The sequence below is a fragment of the Epinephelus moara genome, chromosome 10 (genome assembly GCF_006386435.1).
Source record: "Epinephelus moara isolate mb chromosome 10, YSFRI_EMoa_1.0, whole genome shotgun sequence".
Taxonomy (NCBI): domain Eukaryota; kingdom Metazoa; phylum Chordata; class Actinopteri; order Perciformes; family Serranidae; genus Epinephelus; species Epinephelus moara.
Genome location: NC_065515.1, coordinates 13350923 through 13378412, shown reverse-complemented (window position 1 = coordinate 13378412; position 27490 = coordinate 13350923). Strand labels below are relative to the sequence as shown.

Here is a 27490-nt window from a genome sequence, read left to right as displayed (position 1 = left end):
CATAAAAATTCACCAGAATGCAGGCGGTAAGTGTTTGATGCTCAAAATTTTTCTGGTGGAGTACCAGTGACCACCCAACCCCCACCCCAATAAGAAAATAAGTACAGCAGGGGTCTTTTATTTTGAAAAATTAAGACATTTACACCACAAATGTTTGCACTAAATGGACAAATTGGTGCAGAAAATGTCACCAGAATGCAGGAAATAAGTGTTTGATGCACAAAATATTCTGGCAGAGGACTTCTAATCCCCCTTTTCCCAAAACAACAGACATACAAGTAGCAGAGGACTTTTATTTTTAAAAGATTAAGGACATTTGCACCATAAACTGGTGTAGAAAATGCACAAAAAATGGTGCATAAAATTCACCAGACTGCAGGAGATAAATGTTTGATGATCAAAATTTTCTGGTGTAGGACTTGGTACCCACCCCCCAATCCACACCACAATAAGAAAATAAGCGTAGCAGGGGTCTTTTATTTTGATATACTAAAAGATATTTACACCATAAATGTTTGCAGTAATTGCAAAAATGTGTGAAGAAAATGTCACCAAAATCCAGGAAGTAAGTGTTTGATGCACAAAATGTTCTGGCAGAGGACCTCACAGCCCCCTTTCCCAAAACAAAAAAACTTGAGTAGCAAAGGACTTTTATTTTGAAAAGATTATAGACATTTACACTATAAATTGATGCAGTAAACGCACAAATTGGTGCATAAAAATTCACCAGAATGCAGAAAATAACTGTTTGATGCACAAAATGTTCTGATGGAGGACTTCTCATCCCCCTTTTCCCAAAACAAAAAACAAATGAGTAGCAAAGGACTTTTATTTTGAAAAGATTGAAGACATTTACACCATAAATCAATGCCCTAAATGCACAAATTGGTGCCTAAAAATTCATCAGAATGCAGAAAATAACTGTTTGATGCACAAAATGCTCTGAAGGAGGACTTCTCATCCCCCTTTTCCCAAAACAAAAAACAAACGAGTAGCAGAGGACTTTTATTTTGACAAGATTAAAGACATTTACACTATAACTTTGTGCATAAAAATTTCACAAGAATGTAGGAAATAAGTGTTTGATGCTCAAAATTTTCTGGCAGAGGGCCTGTTACTCCCCAACCCCCACCTAAATGAGAAAACAACCGTAGCAGAGGAAATTTGCACCATAAATTGATGCAGGAAACGCACAAATGGTGCAAAATTTCACCAGAATGCAGGAAATAAGTGTTTGGTGCTCAAAATGTTCTGGCACAGGACTCCTAATCCCCCTGCCCACAACAAAAAAACCCATAAGAGTAGCAGGGGTCTTTTATTTTGACAAGATTAAAGACATTTATGCCATAAATTATTGCAGTAAACATACAAAGTGGTGCATAAAAATTCACCAGAATGCAGGAAATAATTGTTTCATGTTCAAAATTTTCTAGCAGAGCACCCCTAAACCCCCCATTACAAATGTCCCCCCCCTGAATGTTAAAAGAAACCTCCACCCTACTGTGATGCAGGGCTGCCCTATTTGTTCTCTACACAGCATTATTGATTTAAAAAATCCAAAGAGGATTAAGTACACATTATTGAACGTTGTTATTATTTCTTGTGTGAATTTATGTAACTCAAAAGTATGTGTACACAGATAGTTCATTACTATGCACAAATATATGACCGATTAGCACCAATGTGCCAAACATATGCTAATTTTCCATGTGCATCTGTTGTTAATTACACATATGAAGCTGGGAATGGCTGGAAGGAATCATCGGGGGCATGTGCGACAGCATCCCTCCCCACTCTGCCTTTAACTGTCCATTGTACTGTGAATGTATTCTGAGATTATAGATGACATGTTTTTGTTTGCTCCTTCCTGTATAATGATGCTGTAAGCTTTTAGGTTACCGGATTACCCAATAGTTACCGTGGATAATGGGGCATCATTTTAGAATACAAATTGAGCTTTTAGAGGTCACTATCTGGTCTTTTATGTTTTTGTCAAGGGCGTAGGTTTAATTTCAAGGTTTAGGGGTTCTCTCTCTCTTTAATTTTCTGCATTCTGGTAAATTTTCTGCATCAATTTGTGGTGGGAATTTCCTTAATTTCATCAAAGTAAAAGTCATCTTCTCCTTTGATGTTTTTAATTGGTGGGGACAAATGTCAACCCGATGTCAACCTCTCAATGTGTCAAATACCACCGTTTTGTCAGTGGACCTAAACGTCAATATGTGATGTGCTAGGTAGCCTCCTGAGTCAGTTTTGGACGTTCACGGATGGCGTCTCAATTGATGCTTGTTACATGCGGGATAGGGTTAGCCCTACCTAACCCTATCCCGCATGTAACCCTAACTCTAACACCTAATTATTTCATAAATCTCATCGGCAGTTGCCAGGTTATTTCTCCAGAGACCCTGGGGGACAGGAGCATCGTTAATAAATAACAAAGTTCCCATTGCCCCACATGTGCAGTGGCCCAGTACCCTCAGATTTGATCCAAAATCTTAAATTATTGTAATGCTCATGGGGCTCTTCCAACCCCTGTCTGGGCTCATAAAAGGACATATTTAAGTATTCCCACACTACCAGTCCCCAAGAGCCCCTGCCCCTCAGAGAGCTCTTTTTAGACCACTGCATTTTAACCCCAACCCTAACCCTATTTTCAAAATACATTTCTGTTTTCACAGTAAATGTTCAGTTTATGCTGATCACGTGCATACAGTCTTTTTCAATATAAACATAGAGTGTAGGTGTAGGCAACACAAGTCCCTGGTTAGGTTTAGAAAAAACATCATGGTTTAGTTTAAAATAAATACGGATCTTACTAATGTAATGTCATGTCATGTGACATAAGTTACTGGTGTAGCATGCCACACATGCTAGCACACTACGTTGTTATTAAAATAACTGCACTGCCTTTTGGTTTCATACGGTAAACGAACAGTGGACTCTCAGGGGGAAAGTCCAATGGTTGTTTGACCCATCCACCTGCTCTCCAACCCGCCCTACACGAACTTCCTCACTCTTTATAGTATGGTAGTTTTGGGCGGCCAGAAGCGTATCATAGTGCCACATAGAGTGTTGTAGTGCATCAGGGTCTAACGCTGACATCCAATGACAACGCGACGGCATTTTATGAGTTTGGTTGTGGCCAGCAGTGTCAGAAATAGCCAACACCTTGGGGCACCCAGACGCTCAGTGGGTAGAGTGTCCACCCCATATACAAAGGCAATGTCCTTGCCGCAGCTTCTGCAGGTTCTCCTCTCTCTCTCCCTTTCACGCCAACACAATCTCACTCCGACCTCGTCACATATTGTTGTTTGGTCATGGACTTACCACGTCCAGATACGATGTGAAAGGTACCCTGGGTGTGTTGGTTGTTGACGGTCTGGGACGCTGTGTCAAGTTCTGCCTGTTACATGCATTGTCTTCTTTCAAAATACACTTTTGTTTTCACAGGAAATTTAACGTTAACATACAGTTTCTTTCAAAATAAAAGCACTACGTCATTACAACACTGCAAATTTATGTTTTGGTTTTTTTCCCTCAACAACAAACACACATGGTTGGGTTTAGGAAAAAAGAACAGGGTTTGGTTTTAGAATCTTACAGGACGCAAACACTGCTCTCTCTCGGGTAAAGGTCGGTGGTTGTTGGACCCATCCACCCCAGCTGGACTTTCGCCAGCTTAACTTTCGTCCTTGTCCCGCCGCGTTTCCCCCTCTTTTCGCTGTTTTTTTATGCTGCACGTCACTGCCCGAACGGCGGATTTTGACAGCTTCGGAGTGAGACCAGGCTCTTCATGCTTAGTCTGTCCTATCAAATGAAGGCCAAAAAATAATCTTAAAAATAAAAAATAGCCACAGCCCAGTGCGTATCATACCGCAACAAAGAGCGTCTTGGTGCGTCGGGGTCTGACGCTGACATCCAATCACAAAGCGGTGGTATTTTATGAGTTTGGTTGTGGCCGGCAGCGGCAGAATAGCCAATGCCTTGGGGCACCCTGTACCTCAGTGGGTAGAGCAGGCACCCTATATAAAAAAAGGCAATGTCCCTGCTGCAACAGCCGCAGGTTTGATTCCACTTAATCTGTCCTATCAAATAAAGGCAAAAAAGCCAAAAATAATCTTAGAAAATAAATAAAAGTAGCCGCCACTTGGTGCATATCACACTGCTGCAAAAGGTGCCTCTGTATGTCTGTATCTAATGCTCTAATCATTGACAAAGCAGTGGTATTTGATTAGCTGGGAGTGAGAACTGGCTGCAAATGTATATGTTCTAAATATTAAAGGAGACATGTCCTCTGCATCCCCCCAAAAGTGTCTCCTCTGTCCCTCTTAATTGTGAAACAAACGAAATAGTGGACAGCAGCATTATAATGTTCATATATTCCAGGCTCCACTGATTATTTTGTAGCAGCTGAATGTTAAATTGCAAAAAAAACAGGAATAACATATTAAACCAGTTATTGCCCTTGGCTCCAATGAGAACGTAGTACCACCCTAATTCACTAGTAAAAAATTTAAAGGCATGATGGCACACAGGTCAGGAGAGGACAGCGCTTTAAAACACATTTCTCCTGTCTTCACCTTCCTACAGCCGATTTCTGTTTAACCTTGTGTCATCGTTAGACGCACTCTGTGTTCATTAAGGTGAAGATCCTCACTATATATGTTTTTTTTGTATTCTTTTTCTGCCGCCCCCTCCCTTTCTTCAGCCTGGCTGCCCTTGTACATGCTCTCCATGTCAGACCCAGCTGTTACTACAAACTACTTGGAGGGCTTACAAGCCTCATTGCTAATACTGACAACAGCACTATTCTTACTCAAGGCCTAACGTCTACTGGAAAAAAAAAAAAGAGTGAGAATATGAGAGATTTTCTCTGCCTCCACTCCAAATTCATTTCCCCAAACAGATGTTTCCATCTGTTCAAATCTAATCTTTTCATTAATACATTCCTCAATGAAAGGATTCCAAATAGGTGTTAGATAAATAACTCAAGATGCTCTTTCTTTGATAGCTGTGATTATTTTCTGATGCGACAGGATTTTTTTTTGTGTGTGAATGTCTGTGAGTACCTGTGCGCGTGTGACCACATGTGAATGTGTGCATGGTATGTTTGTGAAGGTATTTACGGCCCATATGTGCGTTTGTTCCGAGCAGTAACCCCATTACATTCCTAAGACGGTCCATGAGACTAATTAATGTTCTGTGCCGAGGCTTTTCCTCCACCCAGGGGACACCCAATGGATTATTTACCTATATGTCCTATTGACAGCAAATCCCCCTTCCCATTGGTGACCTCTGTGCTAATACACAGTCTGAGGCATTAATGGCATATGATGACACTAGGCAGCTATGTAGGATTTGCATTTATCATGTTTTAATTTTGTTATACAGCTCACACCCAAGACATGGGCACCCTGCCCGCACAGTGAGTCAAAAGATACTCGTGTCACTGTGGCCTTTGTAGTGGTCGATAGTGATAGCTGTGTGCTGAGAAATCTTTCTGTGTCAGGAGGTTTCTGTGTCTTTCTAAAATAACATATGTCTAGCATATATGTATATTTACACCACAGTAATTTTTCAAAGTTGCAGACCACAAAACAAAGCAGGGTCATCTTAACTTCCCTCTTCTTTGACAACGTTTTCCCTCAGGCTAAATACAACAGCTGTCAAACACCTACATACACTTTACAAAAGAGTGTTTTTGTGTGAGGGATGTTGTGTGCATATTGAATGAAGGCAGGAAACACATCAGGGTCATATAAACTTATTCCACTGTATGTTCATCATATTGGTGACTGAGCTGCAGTTCATTTAAAATATCTATACATTGATTTTATCATCTTGTAAAAGCAGTATTTTAACATTACAGACACATTTGTGTTGATCATCCGGTGTGCCCTCCCTGTTTGAACTGTTTTCTCTGAACTATTTCCCCCCCCCCTCCTCCTCCTCTGTGATCCTATACTCTGTGCTCTCCCTCCTCTCCACTCTGCTCTGGAGCAGGCAGTTACTAGGGCTGGGTTGGTCTCATGTTTATCAGCTCATTCATAAAAACACAGACTGTGCGGAAATTAGAGCCAAAACAATTATTCTATTGACAGAAAATCTGCTATTTTGGATAATCTGTTTACTATGTCAGACAGTTTTCAAACAAAAATGCCAAATATTTACTTGTGTCTTTATTGTGAGGATTTGATGCTTTTATTTGTCACACATGACAGTAAACTGTAGACTATATTAACAATACATTCAGGTTCAGGTTACTTTATTTATTTTACCAGTGGGTAGATTTGTTTTGCAGTGAAAAGACATGGCATCCACACATATTAAAAAATAAAACAACACAGACAGACAAGACAAAAGTACATGATTAAAAATATCAAAGCTCCTATACTCACTAAACCATTAGAATACATTAAATAAATAAATGAATAAATAAATAAGCTTTGCTTCTATAGCATCTGTGCAGTGTTGCTGCTGCTGCTGAGAAAAAGTGTTTTAATACATCCCCTTATTCTGTGGTAAATTATAATAAGCATTTAAAAAAATATTTTCTAATATTCGTAGACAAAATGATTAATTAGTTGAGATAAACAGCAGATTAATCAAATTCAAAAATTGTTGTCGGTTGCAGTCCTCGTGGAAATTGTGTTTCATGATTACAAAAATAAATTAAAAGATTAAAATATGAACATGTAAGTGCAAGGCTTAAAAATAAAAAATAATTAAAATAATATTTAAAAAAAAAGTCTACATAGTTCTCCTTTATAACAACCCCATAGCCATACATCAGAAAATTATATAATCTATATAATTAAAAAAAATCAGCTCATGTTTTACGTTGATATAACAAAATAATAATAATAATAATAGTTTTACATTAAACAGCATTTATTATATTGCTGTTAAATAAATAAATTAAATAAATTTAAAAAATGCTGTTATATCTGTTAAATAAATTATAATTTATTTAACAACTGCTGTTGTTATTATTATAAAAAATAATAATCATTTTGAGCTTTGGTTGTTTTGTTTTGTTTTTAAAAAAACAGAAAGCGGGCCCACCAACCACAGTAATAAAATGATGTCAGCGGGCATGTTGGAGCCCCCCTCAGCCAGCTTCCCTGAGCACACAGGGAAAGTGAGCGTCAAGAAGAAGGCGGGCCCAACTTGGAATCCCGGCCTCTCGTTGGCTGCCGTTGCCGCCACTCAAGCGCACACGCTCCCCCATTGGCTCAGCTCTTTCGCATTTATCGTGCCATCTCGTCAAGCTGCTGCTGTGTAATCGCAGGTAACTTTCTTACGATAGCCTTCCGCTGGACGACCTAGTGCTCGTAGCGCTCTTGCATTTTGAGGATTGCGGATAGAGTACACACAACCGAGCTTCGGCATTAGACGTTTTCGTCGCTTTGGCCGTCGGAAGACGTTAAAGCTGTATTTTTTTTCTCCGTAAAAACACCCCGTCTCTCAAAGGCGTTTGAAATCGGACACCGCTGGCATTGAGGCCCTCACTTTTGTGCGGAGGGATACGTTGTTGCGTCTGACAATGTGGACGGAGGTGGTGAAGATGTCTACGAGAAGAATGAAATCATCTCAGTTGTAACAACAAAAAAGGAAGACGCGAGATTAGTTACTATAATAGATTTGTTTGCACTCAGACTTGTAACATTGAGGCAAACACGTGGGCGCAAGTGTGAAAAGCAGGCTTACCGGGACAAAAGGAAGACATCTACGGTGCTCCAATGCGTTTCATGCACTGAGGTCGAAATTCTCTTGAAGTTTTATGTTTTTCCCCTAGCGAGTCTCCGCTTTTCTTTTTACTGTTGGATATCAGACACTTGGAGAGGAGAGGTAAAAACACCTTCTTTCACTTCATGTTTCGGGGGAAGTTGCATGAATTCGATGGGGCTTCACTGACACCTATTTAGACGCCTGCAATTTTCGAAAAGTTTTCGGGAATGTGTGGTTAAAGCGGGGGGATGTAAGTTTTTTGTCTGGTTTGAGGTGGCGAGCCAAGTGTGTGATGGTCTCCGCATCGACCACGGAGAGGAGGAAATTACTCCTTTGTTCTGCAAAAAGACCCCACTAACGTTAAGTCCTGCCTAACAAGCCTCATTTTGTTTTTCTTCTTCCATACCGTGTGTGTGTCCGCCGCTAGCTGTAGCCACAATGTGTTAATATGAAATGTAAACGTTGTGAGCATTTTAGCTAAACTTTGTGCTATGGTGGGCCTACATGTATTTTCCACACGAGCCGTAAACAAACTTTCCATAAAACCCCCTTTTGGTTGCCCTTTAAACATTCCTTTATGGAAGTGTCTGGCCACCAGCTAGACTTTATTTTATTGCACATTTGGCAGGAAATTCCTCATGCTCCCACCCCCACCGTCTCCTGCACTGAACTCCCTCATAATGCACAACTTGAACCCTAATATGTGAAAGAAAGAGCTCACTATTTGTTGCATGAAGTTTGCAGCTCCTATCCTCCAGGGTCACGACCTGCTGCACTGCTTTTTATTTACACATAATTTGTTTTCTCTAGCAGTTACTAAACAACTTGGGGGATTTGTTAGTGTTGAAGATGATGTCAACATGCTTCAAAATAAATGGTGAATGGGTTAGTTGTCAGCTTGGCCCTGGATGTGGCCTAGCGGAGATGATCAAATAATGTGCAGCCCTACATCCTGTGGTGCCCCTGGATGTTTACTGTCATTGTTGTAAACTATTTGACCCAAAGTGGTTGTTATTTATAATAATGTGTCTCTGGCGCAGGACATTCACATCCGTTTCTTTAGGAGCATTTGAATCAACAGTTGAATATGCTTTTCTGTTCAGCACAGCGGCCCTTGTTGTCTCAGAAGTAATAGCATGTTATTAGTGAATTATTTAGCTTTTATGTTCACATTTGCCATGCAGAAATATTCACACCCTATGCGCAGGGAAATGTGCTTTTAAGCAGCATTGTTTCAGTATCAACAACAGTTATAACATGTTTGTAAAGCAGGTAAAATGTACTTGATTTGGCCCTTTATGATTATGTTTATAAGCCAAAATCAGAGGCAGCCACATGCATTTAAGTCGTATCCTGAATTTATATGTCACAATAAGTTTCTGGTGTAAAGCATCTGTTAAGCTCAGTGGTTTGTACCACCCGGAGGTGCAGGCTCTTTTGTGGAGAGTGACCTGCCTTCCCTGCCTTGTGTGGGGTGACAAAGACCCCTAATCTGCTTGCTTCAAATATTGATCCAGCAGTAGCTGAAGATGCCATTTTGTTACATTAAGCCCCCTCCGTGTGCTCCACTCCCATTTATCCCAGTGGTTAAATAATATTTGCAAGTTTATTTCAGTGGTGTGTGTGTGTGTGTGTGTGTGTGTGTGTGTGTGTGTGTGTGTGACCTATTTTGTCCTTGATTGGCCATCTTATCCAAAAGTTTGGGAAAAGCGATGACATCCATGTTCCTAGCCTATTTACACTTGGGGCGATGTGTTGTGTGTGTACGTGTGTGTGTGTGCGTTCACTTCCTTCCCTTGTCTCAAGGTTAAATTAGTTCTGCTCGCCTGAGTTCACTAGACTTGGACTGCACTGTTTGTCTCCCCTGAGGTGACTTGTGTTATATTCATACATGCAGAAATATATTTATGATATTTAATACTTTTGTTTTGCTTTCAAGTGGTTCCTTATTATTTCTGGACACATATTTTTAATATCTAGAGCTTCCTTTGTTTACATTTTACAACTTGCATTTCCTCCAAAACACCCATCTTTATTTAGTTATTTGATTGCATCAATTTATGTTAGTGCAGTATTACAAAAGAGGCTGTAAAAGCACACCACCTGTTGGTGTCCAAGTGCCTCTATTCCTCCACTCGCTCCCCTTACCACTAGTTCCCTGTGAGGCTCGCAGAACCGCCGCTCAAGCATCAGAGAGCGGCCTCAGGCTTGCGTTGGAATGCAAAACACTGGGTAAATCCAGTATTCATGCTCACTGTGTCATTTGACAAGGTTCTTTCTGAGTTGACATATGGTAATTTGGTAATGACGTGTTTGCATACAGTCATTAGCTCTGCCTTTCACCCCTATTTCCTTGGGCTAACAATAGTCCCAATTATGTCTGTAATTGTAAATGTATTACATTCTCTTTTATGTCGCAATGATCGACATATGGCTGTGTTATTTGCCAGGGTTGCGTAAAATGAAAGACAATTTTTTAAGTCATTACTTGGTAGTGATTTGACTAAGGGCAGAGTATTCATCATTTCATGGCAGTGTCTCTCCTACTGCTACTGATGGGAAGGCAGCGTCTGACTGAAATTAGCATTTTTAAGTAGACACAGCTAAAGTGTGTAGTGTTAAGTAGCCTAATGTTGTCTGTTTTCCCTCATCGGTCCGCAGTGAGTGAAGTAGTAATTTGAGCTGTGTGTTTTGGCCAGCTGAGACTCAATAGATGATTATTTTAATGTAACTTCCCGATGCAAAAGATCTTTGCTTTCACCTGGATACATATATTTTAGTGTTATGATGGAGTTCTGAATCCCAAACACAAATTCTGATGCGTTTGCAATAAGAAAGTTGTTTTATTATTTATAAAAATGCTGACTTGCATTGCTATCTTATGGGAGACTAACACCTTGCCAATATGAATCATCTCTAGGGTTGTGATATAGCACAGATAGAGTAGATTGAATCATTCATTACCATCACCCTCTGTTTTTTTCTAAATAGCTAAATGTAAATTCTCTTTGTGCTTGCTAGTGCCATTAAAACCCTGTATCTGCAAATTTCTCTCATAGGGTTTATTAGAGACTGAAGGGTATGAACGAACAGCAGCAAAGAATGGCTGCAGTGGGAACTGACAAGGAACTCAGCGACCTTCTGGATTTCAGCGCGGTAAGAGAGCGGGAGAGCAGTCTGGGTGGTTCTGGGTGGCAGTGGTAGGTGGGTGGCATTGGGAGAAAGAGCTAAAGAGAGTGCGATACAGGTCTGGGTGGGGATGAGCAGAGGAGAGCTGGAGGTCTGAAGGAGAGAAGTGGGGAAAGGGGGCGAGCCAGGGGAGTCAGCGGGAAGCTTAAATTCTCAAAATATGCAACAAAAAAATCTGAAAATCTTTTTTAAGAATAGTTTGTGTCAGCCCAAGATATCCATCCTTCATTCTTGGCATGCAAAGGTAGTGCTGATTACATCAAAGCATGGCAAGTAGTACCGCTGTACCTCAGGGTGACTGGTGAAAATGAATTCAGGTTTTAAATATAGGTTATTCAATTATGTAGGTGATGCAGAGACGAGGAAGTGGAGCCTTACTACAATGAGCTGGTATCCACTATAAAATGTAAACAGAGAATCAGGAGCGACTGCAAGAAACAATTTCACCCCTGTTTGTCTTGTTAACACAATCTGAGGGGGAAGTATTGTTTTTATATGAATTGGGTTGAGCAGACAGCTTCTGCGTTTCTTTTTGTCATATTTTTAGAAGACATTTTTCACAGAGATGCTTTCAGTGCTATCCTCCAGACATTATCTACAAAGTGGATAGAGGTATTCTGTTCAGCTTTTATTTACCTGTGTTTCGTTTTGTTGTGAAGCCTTTGTTGAGCTTTACGCTGACATAAACATCTCACAGGCCCAATGGAGCTGTGTTACTTTTTCTTCCTAAATAAATTGAATAGCTGGCGAGGCTAAATATCCAGGCTCTGGGTAATTATTATATATGGGGGCACTACAGGTAATTCAAAACTGAGGCTCCTAATGAATATTTGTCAGCAGACTTAATGTCCCATGAGATTTCTTTTGACAAAGTACAGTTGATTAATACTCAAGTGTTTATCGTTGCAGGAGTCATTGACATTTTATGAAGTGTAACACTGGCGAACAACAGGACTATCTTTATTTTTTTACGATTAAAACAACAAAAAAAAAGCGTGTGCATGAATTTTGTTGGTGGAGCTTCATTATAATGACTTGCATGTGTCAGTCAGCTGCTGTGTTAACGTCCCATTCTCTGCCACGCCATCGGTATTTAAAGGAAACCTTACCCCATGAAAGAAAAACACTCCATGTTGTGAAAGGGGGTTTGTGGGAGGTTCTCATTAGACAGTTGGGTTTGTGTTAGAGAAGCTCAGATTGATCCGCTGCCAATTTGTATCAGCAGATGTTCCGTTTAAATATGACATTGATAATTGGGTGAGAAACTGTCAAAAACTGAACAAACAAATTTCCTCCTCTTTGTTTATTCGCTGGCTAGTCACGGTAATGCATGCTATATTGGATGCGGACTAAAGAAAAAACGTGTTTGAGATATCTGCGACCGAATGTAACGGAAACAAAGATGGTGTCCAAATCGGTTGTCGGATCATGTCAACTTACCCTGTTAAAACAACAAGAAGAAAAAGAAAGGAAAACGGAGCAATTACATGGGGTTGTGGCAGATTGTGTTTTTGTGTCCTACTTACTAAAAGGTTTGGTTTTTACACTAGAGTTGTTGCACGTCACTGAAAGATGCCACACAGCAGATATTTCGACCACACCATAGCCTCATGGTAAAGCCCACAGTGGCTCTGTGACAAAACCCACAGACTCGTCGGGGTGTTTCTGAAAGATAAAGTTGACGCAGCAGAATCGACTTTATATGAAACTATGTCTGAAGGGTTTTGAATTGCTGTTTATTTTCTTGGGGAATAACCTAACTTTTGATATAAGAAAGAGAGAATGTGGTATTTTGCACATATAGACATAAAGCATGTGATAGTTTTTATCATGTTGTTTTACTGTTATGCTAGAAGTCTTCTTGTCTGGTGTAGTTGTGTTTCTAAATAGTTTATATCTCACTTTTAGTCTGATCTTAAACTGAAATACCTGCAAAAAAAAAAAACACTCAACGACTGAACGACATGTGTATGTGATGTCATTTATTAGTGGAAATTAAATGTGTGAAGTGTGCCGTCCTTTGCTTTGTTGGTTTACGGTATCTTTCCTCTTTTGTCTTGTAGATGTTCGCGCCTCCAGTAGCAAACGGGAAGAACAGGACAATGACACTCGCCAGCACTCAGTTTGGTGGATCAGGTAAGCTTTCAAAGCAGTTAACGCTGCATCACTGGACTGTTAATTTCAATTTTTGCTTTGTTTTGTTGATGTAAATACACTTGTGATTCTAACTGACGGTCTTATGGCTGCATGTGTGTTTTTGCACAGCAACAATATACTAAGACTGTTAAATCTTTGATCTGTAGCAGTCACATTAAATGGAAAGAAAAAGGTCAACTCACCTAAATCACAAAAAGTACTTTCACACATAACTCGTTTGGTGTCAAGCGTGCAGACAGTTTTGGTTTTATTTGCCCCAGTTTTGCGATCACCGCCTCAGCAGGTACAATAGATGTGACTTTTTTATTAAGCTTTACAACATTTGAAAAACTCAACCAGCCACACAAATGTCCAGAAACAACGTCTGGGTTAATCCTAGGACTTCGTTGATAATAGAGATATTATTAGAACAATTTTCTAAAAGTGGGGAATTGGTTGTGCATGTATTTGTTTATGCATCTATCTGAGTACATTTTTAGAAGAAATTGGATTTATCAGTGTTCAAGAGTGCCCTGTGCTTGTTTATGTGGTTTTCCCTTGATCCTTATCTTGATAGAAAAATGATCCATTTAGGCTTCAGTCCTTGTGAATGATTGAGGCTGTGCAGATTTACTAATATCTTTCTAAGTTTTATTTTCACATCTGTTTAAAAGGTCATCTTTCATTTCTTAAGTCTTTGTTTCACTATTTTAAAGTGCAGAGTAGCTGAGTTAACCCCCTCAGCCCCCTCAAGCACCTGAAGCCTTTGAGTGGGCTTTTCTCTCTTCCTGAATGTTATTAGTAAGTCGTGTTACTTTCGTTCCTCTGTCACCCTTCCAACCTGGCGTGTGAAATCGAGTCACACTCCCCAGTGCTCCCCAGAGTGAGAACTCGGCCACCGAGGAACAAAGGCAAAAAAGGGGGCTTATGGACTTGAAACGACTCCCCCACCCTGAAGTGTAAAACACTCCTCCCCCAACACGGCACAGGGCCCTTACCCCCACTGATCTGCAGGAAATGGCTTGAGTCCGAGACAATGTCCCTCACCCCTCGCTCGCAGCCTCTTAAACTGGCCCAGCATGCAGCGAGTGGCCAGAGTGGAAGAGAGAGCTTGTTGAATAGAGGGATCAGCCTGTGCAAGGCAGGATTCTGTTTGTTTCTATTACAGCAGGCAATTACTAAGCAGTGAGGAGTTAATTCCTTCCCCCCTCCTCGTGTCCCAAAGTGTGGCCCTCGGTCATTGACACCTATTTTAATGCAATACTTCAAGCTGTCCCATTTAACTTTGGGAGATCTGCAGGTACCCTCTAATAGCACTTGGGAGTCAAAATGTTAAGAACTGCGAATTAAGGACCAGGAGTTTCTCGTAGATCTGTGTCATGTTATATCTTACATAGTGTGTATTAGTATGTATTTTCATTGTCAATGAGTCTGTTGATCATTTTCTCAATTAATCGTTTAGTTGTTTGGTTTAAAAAAAACAGCTGAAAATTGTGAAAAATGTTGATCAGCATTTCCTAAAGCCCAAGATGACGTTATCAAATGTCTTGTTTTGTCCACAACCTGAAGATATTCAATTCACTGTTACAGAGGAGTAAAGACACCAAAAAATATTCCTAGTTTAGAAGCTGAAATCAGAGAATTTTGCCTTTGTTTCTCCTGGAAAAAGTACTCAAACTGATTAACCGATAATCAAATTAGTTGGTGAGTAATTTAGTAGTCAACAGCTAATCCTTTAATTGTTCCTGCTCTAATATAAAATACACTCTGTCTTTATGAGGACGAAAACTAGAAGCCTAAAATTGTGTGCACATGATTTTTTTTTAGATGTAAGGATGCATCTGTTAACAGGACCGTCTTTTGAAACTCCCAAAGATTGCTTATTATTCCAAAAACCAATATGGCTACGGGCCAGGAAGCCTATTTATTATAGAAATGATGACCATTAAAGAACAATGTCCATCTATGACGTCACTTAGGCGGCTTGTATATTCAGGGACCCAGCAGCGCGGGAACGGCAGCGAGCAGCCTAGTGGCCCACCAGACCACCTCTATTCATCAACACAAAAGTGCTCAGAGGGGTGCTAATTGCATTAGGCGTCCTTCTCCCTTCCTCAGTGGCCAGAGTTCGTGTGTGTGTGTGGGGAAGGGTGTGTCGGGTAGAGTGGAGGGGAGAGGAAAGAGGAGAGGATTGGCAAGAAGTGTGGGATGTTTGAGAAGTAGGGGAGGCAGAGTGTGACGGTGTGTGGTGGGAGCTGGCCAAGCCCACAAGCCTTCAGGCAGGCGTCCCCTCTGTCACCTCTGCAGCTGCTGGCAATGTCTCCAGCCCCCTTCACACACACACAAATACACGGGACGCGACAGGCTCGCTTCCCTTAGATCACAACAAACAACATTGTGAATTTACACATGTGGTCTCGCTTGGTGGTGAGCTTACCTGCCGTATGTCTGACTCGTGCACTCTGGGTTGTATACCTGCACACGCCTGCAGTATTTGACTGTGCATTGGTGGGCTGTAGTTGGAAAATCTTAAGCCCTCAAAAAGAGGAAATCTCAAAGGAGAGTGGCTTCCTTCTTCAACTAAATTAGATGTTTTCAGAGCCTGCAGCCGCGAGAAGGCTTTGTGGCTCAGAAAATAAATATTTTTCTGGGTTCTGGTTGTGAGTCAGTATTTGTCTTGCCATGTGACTTTCACTGGAAGTACATTCACACTCACCATGCCAAAGTCTGGGAGGATGTGATATACGTCCAGAGAACCTGTTGTTTTCATGCCAGCCCTGTACCTTTTAAATTTCCTATGTGCATGTCTAATTAGAAGATAAGTCTGGGTATTTTGAGTCCTAAATTCATTTTCCCAGTGTGATCATGATTTCAATTTACTGTTCAAGTGCTCGTCACTTACTTCTCTTTTGAGTTTTATGCAGTTAATTGACCATTGTTTGAAGATGGTACAGATTTTGATTTCAGTTAACTTGAGCATCAGTGCTCAAAGTACTCTGAATTCTGTTTCCAAATAATTTCAGATGTCATCCTTAGAAGGCTCATTAACATTAAACATTTAGTGGTATTAGAGTTGTTCCAATACCAGTACCAGCATTGGAAATGGCTGCGATACTGCCAAAATTTGCTTGGGTATTGGCGAGTACATGAGTCTGTACACTAGTTTGAAAACCACGTAATTCATTAATAAACCTTAAAAGTAGTAGTAGTAAAACCAGAGTCTACACAGATGCCTCATGATACGATATTATCACGATACTTTCATCACAACACAATATTATCGTGATTGTAATCAATTAAAAAGCTGCTCTACAACATTGCAATGCACAAAAAACATGAACTCATTTTAGGTGTTCTTCATGTTTCTCATACATGATTTTAAACATTTTGTGAGTATTGCGATAACATATTGCGATTTATTACCTTTTTTCCAACTGTAAATTGCATTCCCAAAGGCGGCCATCAGCAATAACTGATGTAGAGCAGTAAGGAAAGATTAATCCCAGTTGAGGGGTGGCAACGTTAGCCTTTAGAAAAGACTCCTGCAAACTAACTTGCAAAAATAATTATATTAATGCTGCAATGTCTCTGAAATGTTGCAGCATTAAAATCATAATTTTTGCAAGTTAGTTTGCGAGAGTTTTTTCTACAAGTTTTATTCTTCTCGTCCCTCTTTTACGCACCTACAGATGTGCGAAGTATTCCTTTGGTTTAACGTTAGCTGTTAGAGAAACCTCAGCAGTTGGGTAAATTCTATGGCATTCATTCTCTTCATGTATTTGTACATGTTTTCCGAAGGGTGTAGCCTGAGCCATGCCATATGACAACGATGGCAATCATTTCACATCCCTGCAGGGTTAGTAGTATAGAGCGGTTACATTTTTTTTACACCATGGCCTTGGATCGGTACTCGACATTGGCCGACATGCAAGTTCCGGTGTCTGAATCGGTATCAGGAAGAACAAAAATGGTATTGCAGCATCTCTAGTGTTAATAGCCAATTTTGTATATTTTTCTTTGTCACAATTGGCTACAAAAATGTGGAAATGTCAGCACAGAAAATAAACCTTTTAACGCATCTGCTATTATTTGTAACCCACGGTATTATAATGATAGCTTTCATTGTTTTGCTTTACGAATGCGATCATTTATATCATTATCCATGTCAAACCATAGAAAGCCTCTCTATTTCTACCACTATGGTGTAGACGCAGAAAACTGAGCTGTCACAGCACTTAAGCACCGTATTAGCACTGCTACATACGCATCACATTGACTATTGTATGTCATCATAATCAATTGCAGCTATTTAAAAGGCATCTACAGTAGCTGAAAGAACTGCAGCGCGAGGGCTTTGTTTTTCTCCAGTGTGTGTTGGATAGCAGCACCACGAGGCAACCGCAGAAATAAAAAGCTCATGAGTGAAGTAAGTGATGAAATAAGGATGAAATGAAGCCCAGATTGGGCAGATCTGTGTTTGTCCTTTAAATTTCATTGAGAACGCAGACTCTTAAAGTGCTCATTTTTTTTAGGTCACAGGCGAAGGGTTGGTTTAAAACAAAGTACTAAAAATATTTTATTAGCCAAAATAATTGATGTAGGAGTACGTCTCTGACCTAGTTAAAGTGGTACAAAACATAGCTTGTTTTAAACAATTAAAACCTGCGTGCTTGCCTGTACAAGAGCCATGTGGATATAAATACTCAAATGTAGTGGTCGGTGTAGCATTTTACCCCAGTTGTTTTTTTCTTTTGAAGCTTGACAAGAGCTTTATTTGCATTATTTTATCATTTTGCTCGTCGATATTACACATGACATGAGATTAACAACAATAGAAAGGTCTCTCTCCTGGCATAGTGGGGCTCTCCTAGGCTGGCTGAGCGTCAGTGTCACCTCAGCAGCTCTCCACCTTGTTTTAATTGCCTCAGAGTTAATTACTCCAGTAAGTGTGAAACAATGTTGTCAGACTTCTGCTGCACAGCCGTGCTTTCGCTCTATCCTCTGCACCCCCGCTGGCCAAATGGAGGCTTCATAGGCAAATGAGTGGGGTATTGAAAATAGCTGTGAAGATTATGAAGTTACTCTCTTAACTCTCTTTGTTGGCTTGGAAGGACCACTCAGCGCTGGTTATTGTCGACAGTGACGGCGTGTAATTTTGTGGGTTACCTGTGTGTAGTACATGTGAACATACTTTGTGGTTTCCCAGCGATGTGGATGAAGCTGGAGAGGGTGGGACGCAGATAGGTGTTTGAGTAAGGATGTGAGACTGAAAGTAGCTCATTGTTGATGTCTCTCCTCTAAAGTGGATTTTTATCTCACTAATTTGGTATTACTTCTGCTGGCACCAAGCTTTGGCTGAAGTGTCTTCATACAAAGTCTGTCATCTTTATTTAGCAGCGAGCCCGTCACCAGCGTCCTGTGCCATTGGACATGGTTGACGGTGGTGCAGCGCTTTATTAGTGCTGTGGCCTTTCAGCGGGGCCGATCTGACAGCGAGCGAGGCTGATCTTTTGAGGTCCCCTCTCCTCCCTGCTTGCCTGATTCTCCATGCCACTGGCATCAGCTCCATAGATCACGGCTGTCGCAGCGTGTGTAGGTGCTTGCACCGCTCTGTTAGTCTCATCACTCATTCTCACTCGTCAGCCAGGCTGCTGATCTCGCCCAGACCCCTCTCACTCTGCCTTCCCTCTCGTTCCTCCCCTCGCTCTCTCCCTCTCGTCCCCTTGCTTTCTCCTTCCACCCGCTCGCTCTCTCTTTTGCTTTCTCACACACATTTTTTTAATTAGGCAAAAATCAAAGACGAAATATGAATATTCATAAGGAAACCGCATTAATATGCACAATTATGCAAATCAGCATGCAATTAAGGCTTGTGTCTCCAGAGAGCCTGGATAGCATTAGTGCATAAGACAGGGAGAAGGGGATGATGGGGGTATTTTGGAGTTTTCTGCTCCACCAGTCTTTTGGCTGTGTTTTTCCTTTGTGCCACACATCGGTTCTTTCTTTACCTAAAACATTGAGGTTCCTGTTTGGGCATTTTGTTTTGTGTTATTTTAGGTGTTTGTGTGTGTCAGTGTGATTGAGTGGAATTTAGATGTGGTTTATATGACATGTTATCCTCTTGGATGACATTAGGCATGTGAATGGTTAATTTTCTGCTATTTAGTGACCGTAATAAACACTAATGGGTACATTGAGCAGCATTTTTTTCCCCAGAAATGGTTTAACATTGCATTGCATCTTGAATGTGACAGCGGTGCCTTTGATCAATAGTGATGTTCTCTCCTGGCGCTTGTAAGCCCATTGTGGCCACTTAAGGACATTGAATGTTTAGAGTAGGATGTGGTGACAGGTTCCCTTGATATGACTCCAACACCAGGGCATTTCTACATATCTGCTGTGACACCTAGGATAATAATTATATACTGTCATTAGGGGATTGCTAACATCCTCCACAGCGTTAGTCCAACCTGCTTTTTGATTCCTGCATCCCTAACCTGCTAGTGTCCCTACCTGTCAGTCTGAACAATATGTCTGTCCTCTTGCAGCAATAGACGAGCGCAGCGGCTCTGGGTCTTGGGGCTCAGCAGAACAGAACAGCCCCTCTTTCAGCCAAGGACGGGTAAGATCTAAACACACACTTGCACTCTTAAGTCGCACGCGATTTTAAGTTTGGAGATCTAAGCATTAACACCAGATGCCATGATATTGTTGCACACTCGCACACGTTCAGTTAATCACTCTGCCATAGCTGAACACACACACACACACCCTCTCCCCCTGCCACCACCACAACAGCTTAGCGCTTCTTCATGCCGTGTGCCATGTTTGATTTGAAGTGGTAGTTTTACTTTCTACCTAATAACCTTGGCTCGGGATCCGGCATTGGCAAGCTCTCTGGTAGCCCAGAACCTCTGTGGAAGCCCACCGGTAATTGCAGCTTCACATCCGCTGTAACTGTCTTGGCACAACTCTGTGTAAATACAAGGAACAGGGGGTGAAATAGATGCAGCAGGCTTTGATTACCACAAGTTGATAATTAAGAAAGTCGGTTTGAATCCCCCGAGCTGATGCAGATTTGTTTGGCATGGATCCTGTTAGTTAGACAGAAAAGCAGAGGGAGGGTAACCACTAAGCCATATAGGTGTGTGTTAACAAGAGTGGTGACGATTTAGGTCTTTTAACGAATGCATTTTATTTACATTTTTTTAAAGGTTGCTCATGTTGTTTTTGTACCTTTGTTCCTACAGGGCTATGGCGAAGGATCCCACTACAGCGAGCATGAAGGCTTGTCCTCTCCGTTCATCAGTTCAGGGGTTGCAGGTATGTTCTTTTTTTAGCTCTCTTAATTACTTTTAACAAGTGACTCTGGTGTGGTAAAAAAAAAATCCTTGATGAATTCCTTTTTAGCACTTTAGCAGAATGAGCGCATAAATTTACCTCTCAGTGACGGAGGACGTGTTGCCTCGTCACACTCCAGCTTTAAAATAATCACGTTGATAATGGCCGATTCGACTGTTGTGCGTACTTTGTTTTCTGGGTGGCAGGATGTGTATGTGTCTACATGCATGTATGTGCATGTGTGTGTGCCTGTGTTCATTCGTTGAGTGTTGGGGATGTTAGGGCACTGAAGCAGAAACCTTCCCTAGGGTTTTGTCTGGCAGGCGGCTTTATGCAGCTGAGCGTACTGAAAAAGGGGAGGGCATCCCTGGACTTTTTGTACTTTAGAAAAACCTACTTTTCATTTGTTTTAGCACACACCATTGCCTCTTAATGTGCTCGTGGTTTCACTCGCATTGACGCTTAAACAATCTTCACTTTTATCTTGCAGGTAAAAATGAGAGGCCACCGTACCCTCCCTTTGGAAGCCAGGTATGTTGGCGTCTTCCTTATATCTTCCTGTAAGATTGTATGTGTGTGAGAACTACATTCATGTAATGTGTCATGGAAAGGAAGCCTTGTTTTCTCACTTCTCTTTTCATGCTAAACACTTTGAATTAACCGTCTTCATTTCCTAGAAGAGAAGCTGTTTGTGCTATCCCACGCCCCTGAAAGTATTATTAGTAAAACCTTGTTTCCATGTCTTGCTCTATTCTCCTAGCCTGGTTTTCTTCCTAGCGACATAGCGATGCCCAGCCCAGATGCCATGTCCCCCTCTGGCCTGAAATCAGGCTCCCAGTTTTACCCATCGTACCCCAACAACCCCAGGAGAAGGCCGCCTGATGGAGGCATAGGTAAAATAACTAGACAGGACACATTTCTTCTTGTTTCTGTCTTTGTTTTTATTTTATATCATTCCCCCTGAAGGGTTTCTTTTCTTTCTTTTTTGATTAGTTAACTGGGGCTGCACCTAATAGCTCATTTTTGAGTCATCTGCTGATCATTTTCTAGATTATTTGGTCTATAATATGTCAGAAAATAGTAAAATATTCCTCCACAATTTCCCACAGTCCAAGGTGATGCCTTCACATTGTTTAAATCAGGGGTCTTCAGCGTGATTCAGAACCACTTACCTCAAAGAGACGGAGCAGGGACTCCCTACTATATTTACTATATAAAACTGAGTTGCATATTGAACTGGGCCTACAGTAATGTGTAGGGCAGCCTAAATTGCCATGTATAAACATATCTTTATTTGCTGCATACGATAACTATTGGCAGATTCATATATTAATACATCATGTTTGTTTCTGAGGTGGACAGCATTTCGAAGTCTTGCTTTAAAAGCTACAAAAAGATCCATTGTGGTTCACACGAATGTCCGTACACTCAAAATAATAATGCAGCTAATTGGCCAACATGTTTCAATCTTACGTAACTGTTAGCTAACTAGTTTGCCTCGCTGTTACAGACAGGTGTTGCACAGTGATTTAGCATTAGCTAGCTAACATGATTGCACAAAGATTTACAGGTAATGGTGAGCCTATTGTAAAAGTTGTCTTTATTCTATTATCATTTAATTTATAAGGACAATGCACATTAATCAACATTTCTGTAAATGTGCCAGTGTTAGCCAGCTGGCTAATATTCAACTGCAGTCCTTTTGGCAAGATGAAAGCAATAAAAGGATAAATTTCACAAGACAAAGACAGCATATAGACATAAAGACAGCATTAACTACAGCAAACAGAAAGTGTCAAGGTAGAACAGAAGCCATGCGAAGCAACAAGCAACAGCAGAGCATCTGTACAAAACAATAATGCAGCCACAACAAACAGCATGTTAGCACAAACAGACGTGCAAGCAACACACAGATTAGCATTACATTCAGACATGCAGAGCAGCAATAGGAAAGTAAACATAGATATGGTCATGTACACTAACACACAAGCAATGTGACAGAGTAATAGCTATGCTCTTAATAAAATAGATATTGCATATATACTCATGCAGAGTTGGCTGCCTGGCAACAGATAAGGATGTTAACAGCATGTAAGCAAAACATTTTTTAGGAATAGGCCAATTTATCTTTGCTGATAACATGATGGATTCATGATGATGTTTATTTCAGACTTATTTTAATATAAGCAAAACAAAAACTTGAATTAAAGCCCAAATTAAACTACCAAACAATCATTTTTTGTCCCCCCTGTCAGTAACTCTGCAGACCCCCTTTTGAAGACTCAGCGTTTAAATTGCTTCTTTTGTCTGACCAGCGGCCCAAAATTGAATGATATTAATGTTGATGGCTAAGAAAACCAGAAAATATAAAACATGAAACATATAAGAGGCTGGAAGGTGTAAATATTTTGCAATTTTTGCTTAAGAATTAGCTTTAATGACTAATCAGTTACAAATTAATTATTTAACAATTGACTAACTGATCTAGCGACAAAGTGTTTCAGCCCTACAAGTAAATCTCACCTCTGTTGTGTATGAACTTGTAGGAGCAATGATATGAAATGGAGCTAACTAGACCAAATTTTTGTGTTAACATTTTTGTGCACTTGTGTTTGTTATATCCTTTGTAGTTATTTTTACCTACATTGGACAAATCTTTTCAAAACAGAGCTTTGTACAGATGAATGCACAGCAGCATTCATTCACACTGACAGACATGCACATAAACACAAGCACACATGCCTCAGTATGTTCAGTGTTTTCTGTTCTGCAGAAAACACTGAACATACTGAGGCACACAAAGAATCTGCACCTGAACTGACATGTCATTGACAAATGTGTCTTTGCTAAGCCCTTATTTGTGTTTTTGTCTCTCGTTCACCTTTTCTCTGTGTCTCTGTCTGCCCGTATGTAGAAACCCAGCCAAAGAAGATTCGGAAACCCCCTGGCCTGCCGTCCTCGGTGAGAGCTTATTTCTGCTCGCCTTCACAGCTCACAGTCCTTTCTCTCTCTTTCTCTCTCACACTCTCTCACACTACACACACTTACCACACATAGACACACAGGCGGACGCACGAACACACTGCTCTCTCCACTCTGCTTGAGCAGTTCTGTGACAGACAGGGGTAAAGACCCTCTGCTCAGTCAGACTCTCAGTGAGCTGACAGTCAGGCAACTCAGGCCCCAATAAACATCATCACTGTGGTTGTCTCTACACTACACTCAAGTGGTTTCAAGTGGTGTTCAGGGTCTGGTTGTCATGTAGACGAGCAATTTTATAGGATTTTGAGGTACCTTGTCAAAGTCTGTTAACTCACCTTCTTCAGTGGCCCGATTTGAATTATACGTTTTGTAAGAACGCAGAGGTCCTGGATTTGGGTAATGAAGGTACATCATTGTGATAAAGGGTTGTAGTAGGTTGGATTGTGGTGGCTGCTTCAATGTTGTAGTCAGTTTGCAATAAAACACAAGAGCTGCAACAAGTAATCTAAATTGGATTATATAATCAAATAAAAAAACAGACATTCTGTTGTGAAATTTAATATTTGATTGTGAAAACAAAAACAACAGCACAACCTCGTCTGTCTGCCTCATGAGTCCTCGTGGGTGTCTGGGCCGCTGCACTGCATGCAAATTATTTATTTAAACCAGTATGAACATTACCTAACCTGTATTGAAATTAAACTATCAAATAACATATCAATTAGGATTCATTTATTTGGTCTCGATTTGAGAGACAGAGCGTTCTCAGTTTTCACTCTAGCATCAACCACAGAGCAGAGAGAGGAGCTTTTTTGTCATAAGACCTCCGGACAGTGAGAGAGTCAGGTCCGGATGTTATCAGGAGTTTCTCTTTCGCTTTCTCTTTAGCACACAACAAGAGATTGTATGTGTCAGAAGTGTCCTTACCTATTGGACTTTGTTTGGTTTAGGTGAGGGTGATGCCTAGGGAGAGTGTGCAAGAGGGAGGTCATGATGAGGATTACACCGTGGTCATGTAGCTAGTTCGTATTTTGAGACCCTTGTCGTTTCTTGAACTTGTCTGATGATTTAGGCTTTGACCCTAACTGACAGAAGTTCCTTAATCTTGTCATCTCTGCAGTTAGACATTTTCATAGCAGTCTTTGTATGAATGACCCTTCTTCTTTACCCTGGGATGGATGTTTTATTCTGGTTTTGTGTGAGCTGCGTGATTGAATCGTCATCAGTGTGCCCACTTGGTCACTGTGAATTGTGCAGATGATCACCCGCTCTTTTCACATGAGATCAACCTGACTTAACGCCGACTTTGCATTAGGGAGCTGGCAGGATAAAGTCTATTTAATGTCCAATCCAACTGATTTGGACATTTCCGTTCTTACGCACCGCTCCTATGGGGAGTGTCCAGATAATTTCAGGTTTGCAGTCCATGTGTAAAAGGGGCAAGATTGAGAGACAGGTCAGCGGACTTAAATGAAATTTTATGATATAGGATATTCTTTAATTGTGTATTTCTAAGGCTTAAAAATAGATAGTGGTTTGAACCCTTTTTTATCTTAGAGGTAGTGATACTCCTGATTAGGGCTGCAACTCACGATTATTTTCATTGTCGACTAATCTGTCGATTATTTCTTCGATTAGTCGACTAATCATTTTATCGAAAAATGTGTTAAAATGTTGAATAATGTCGGCCTGTCTCTCCCAAACCCCAAAATGATGTCATCTAATGTCTTGTTTCGTACTCACGCCAAAGGGTTTTAGTTTGCCGTCATGGGAGAGTGTGTAAAGCTGCCAATATTTGAATGTAAAAAGCTGCAATAAGAGTATTTTGGGGTACTTTTATAGTACTTCTCTATGAAAAATGACTCAAACCGATTAGTCGATTAGTCATCGATTAGTCGACTACTCGTTATAGCCCTACTCCTGATGGTTATAGCCAATTTTGACAGCTCTATAAGACACTTGGATTTGTTAAAGGTAAATTATAGGAGTTGTTGGCTCCTCTTTGTAAACCGAATCGCTAGCAAAACTAAATGAAAACCCCAGATTCACTCTTCTTTACTACTTTTGCATTTTTCGGAGCTGTGTCCACGATTTTCACTGCTTCCTCTTGGATGTGGGCTGCTTATGGTCTGGCACCTGGTGGCTACTTTTTATTAAGTCCTTACCTCACCTGTGCGCTGTGCCCAGGAACGACCCAAACACAGCAGAATAAGAAGAAAATAGGAAAATACAGGCAGAGGGCAGAGTCTCTTCTACTGGGTCATGAGTGATGATTGAGAGGGATTACATTTGTGTGAATCTATAGGTTGTTTTTAGGAAAGTTCTGCATGTACACCTTTAAGGACAAACCATTCTGGAAGTTGTTTGGCCATATAGCAAATGTGTAATCTGTCTTGCCAAAGTTTCACTTCTTTGAATATAACTCTTGGAGTTGTAGTTCCTAAATATTAGCTTACTAATAACTTCTATTCCTTTTAGAATAGGAAAGCTTAACCCAAATAGATTCAGTCAGATTTCAGTTGGTGACGTGGATTTGATACTGGATTCACCAGAGTGCTATTGAACCCCGGCGCTCAGTCCAAGATGTACGAAGTATCATATAGTGCTTTGATTTACTGTACCAAGTGTCACATTTTGTCAGTGGGCCCAGAATTCCCAGCAGCTGATGTGTGTGTGTGTGTGCAAATGATTGCAGCCACACATAGCTGGAAACACAAGTCACTGTGACATGTTCGAATATATCCTGAATGAATCTCACTGTTAGTTTAGAGTGACTTGACAAAGAATTGAATCAGGCAGCAGTTGCCCACATCATTCCCATTTATAGATTATTTCCACGGAGTCCTGTGTGCTGCTGCTCACCAGCCAGCCCGTCCGTACAATCTCAGCTGCTGTAGACCGTAGATGACTCAGAGGCCATTTGCCCAATTAGAATACCACAAAGCATTTTCAACATTAACTTGTCTTAATACTTTCCTCTGCTGATACATTGAAGTTCTTGAAAGTCCTGAACCAACAGATGCTTTGCTTTTGTGAAATGGAAAACTAGATTTTTCAAGTCAGTAGAACCCGACCCAGCGGCTGCTCGTGTTACTGTTGCTATTAGAGCCCTGTCTTGCTGCTTGAGCTGCCACTGGATCATCAATATGAAATACGGCCATTGCGTAAACATTTTCTGACGCCCGGTCCACACACTACTGTAGTTCTCAGGTGACCACAGTGACCTAAAAGATAAACTGGTTATGGAATCTGTGTGTTTCAGCACGGTGACGTACAGAGCAGTACACACCAGCAACACAGGCAGACTAGAGGAAGATTAAGACCAGTTTCATTTACTAGTTTTGTAAATACTTGGTTACAAAATGTTTCATGTTTCAAAGCCAAAGAGGAATTTACATTCAACATACCATTCTGTCATGACTCATTTGAACTTGCGTAAGAGTTTTGAGATGATGTAGAAGATAGGATTTTATTCTGTGATTAGAGTAGTTAAAAGAAGTCACTTAAAAAGTGAATAATATAGGAAATAATAATATAAAAAGCCCAAAACGTATAAACTAAATAAAAGAAGACATAAAATGAAACCAAGTCTAAGTATAGGAGCGTAACTCAGAGAAGGGAGTCTTGAAAGGTTCCCCATTCTTACAGTCTCCCTCATCTTCCTAAACCTTTTCTGTTCCCCTGTCCCTTACCCTTCTGACACTCCTTGCCTCATACTAATAATCAAATATTGTAATGTAATGTAAATCTGGGATGTAATATGAGGGGGTTGCCAATTGGAAAATGTTAAACCCACACACATTAGCCCCGTTTTGGCCCTACAGTGTCACCATCTTGCACAAATTTCGATAACAACAGTTAAATGAAAATTTACTCATGCCTATGCTGATGTTTTTTCAACGCATGGATGAAGTAAATTTAAAAGGTTTATATGGCTGACTAGGTCCAAATCACCGAGCCAGGGATGCGTAATCTTGCAGGGAATCAAGTCAAGCATTAACAGTGCTGCGTTCAGACTCCATCTCAGTTTGGGACATAGTTGCAACAGATGCAGTGGCTGCATTGATTAGGTGGGAACATATCACAGCGATTAAAGCCCCGTTTTTCACTT

The 27490-nt window shown here is 40.7% G+C and overlaps 1 protein-coding gene across 9 annotated transcripts in view; it reads left to right on the top strand.

Annotated features, from left to right (window-relative positions):
• The first annotated feature begins 7295 nt into the window (after positions 1-7295).
• Positions 7296-27490, top strand: part of tcf3b (transcription factor 3b) — a 36216-nt gene continuing 16021 nt past the window's right edge. For 3 of the 9 annotated variants that reach the window (XM_050055845.1, XM_050055842.1, XM_050055846.1), the window contains exons 1-8: positions 7299-7851; positions 10791-10887; positions 12984-13056; positions 19605-19678; positions 20307-20379; positions 20888-20928; positions 21158-21290; positions 23312-23358. In XM_050055845.1, coding sequence (XP_049911802.1) covers positions 10813-10887; positions 12984-13056; positions 19605-19678; positions 20307-20379; positions 20888-20928; positions 21158-21290; positions 23312-23358 — 516 coding nt within the window. In that variant the 5' untranslated portion in view covers positions 7299-7851; positions 10791-10812. Of the gene's footprint in view, positions 7852-10790; positions 10888-12983; positions 13057-19604; positions 19679-20306; positions 20380-20887; positions 20929-21157; positions 21291-23311; positions 23359-27490 lie in introns of all 9 variants that reach the window. The other 6 variants (XM_050055839.1, XM_050055838.1, XM_050055844.1 and 3 more) reach the window with 4 other exon arrangements.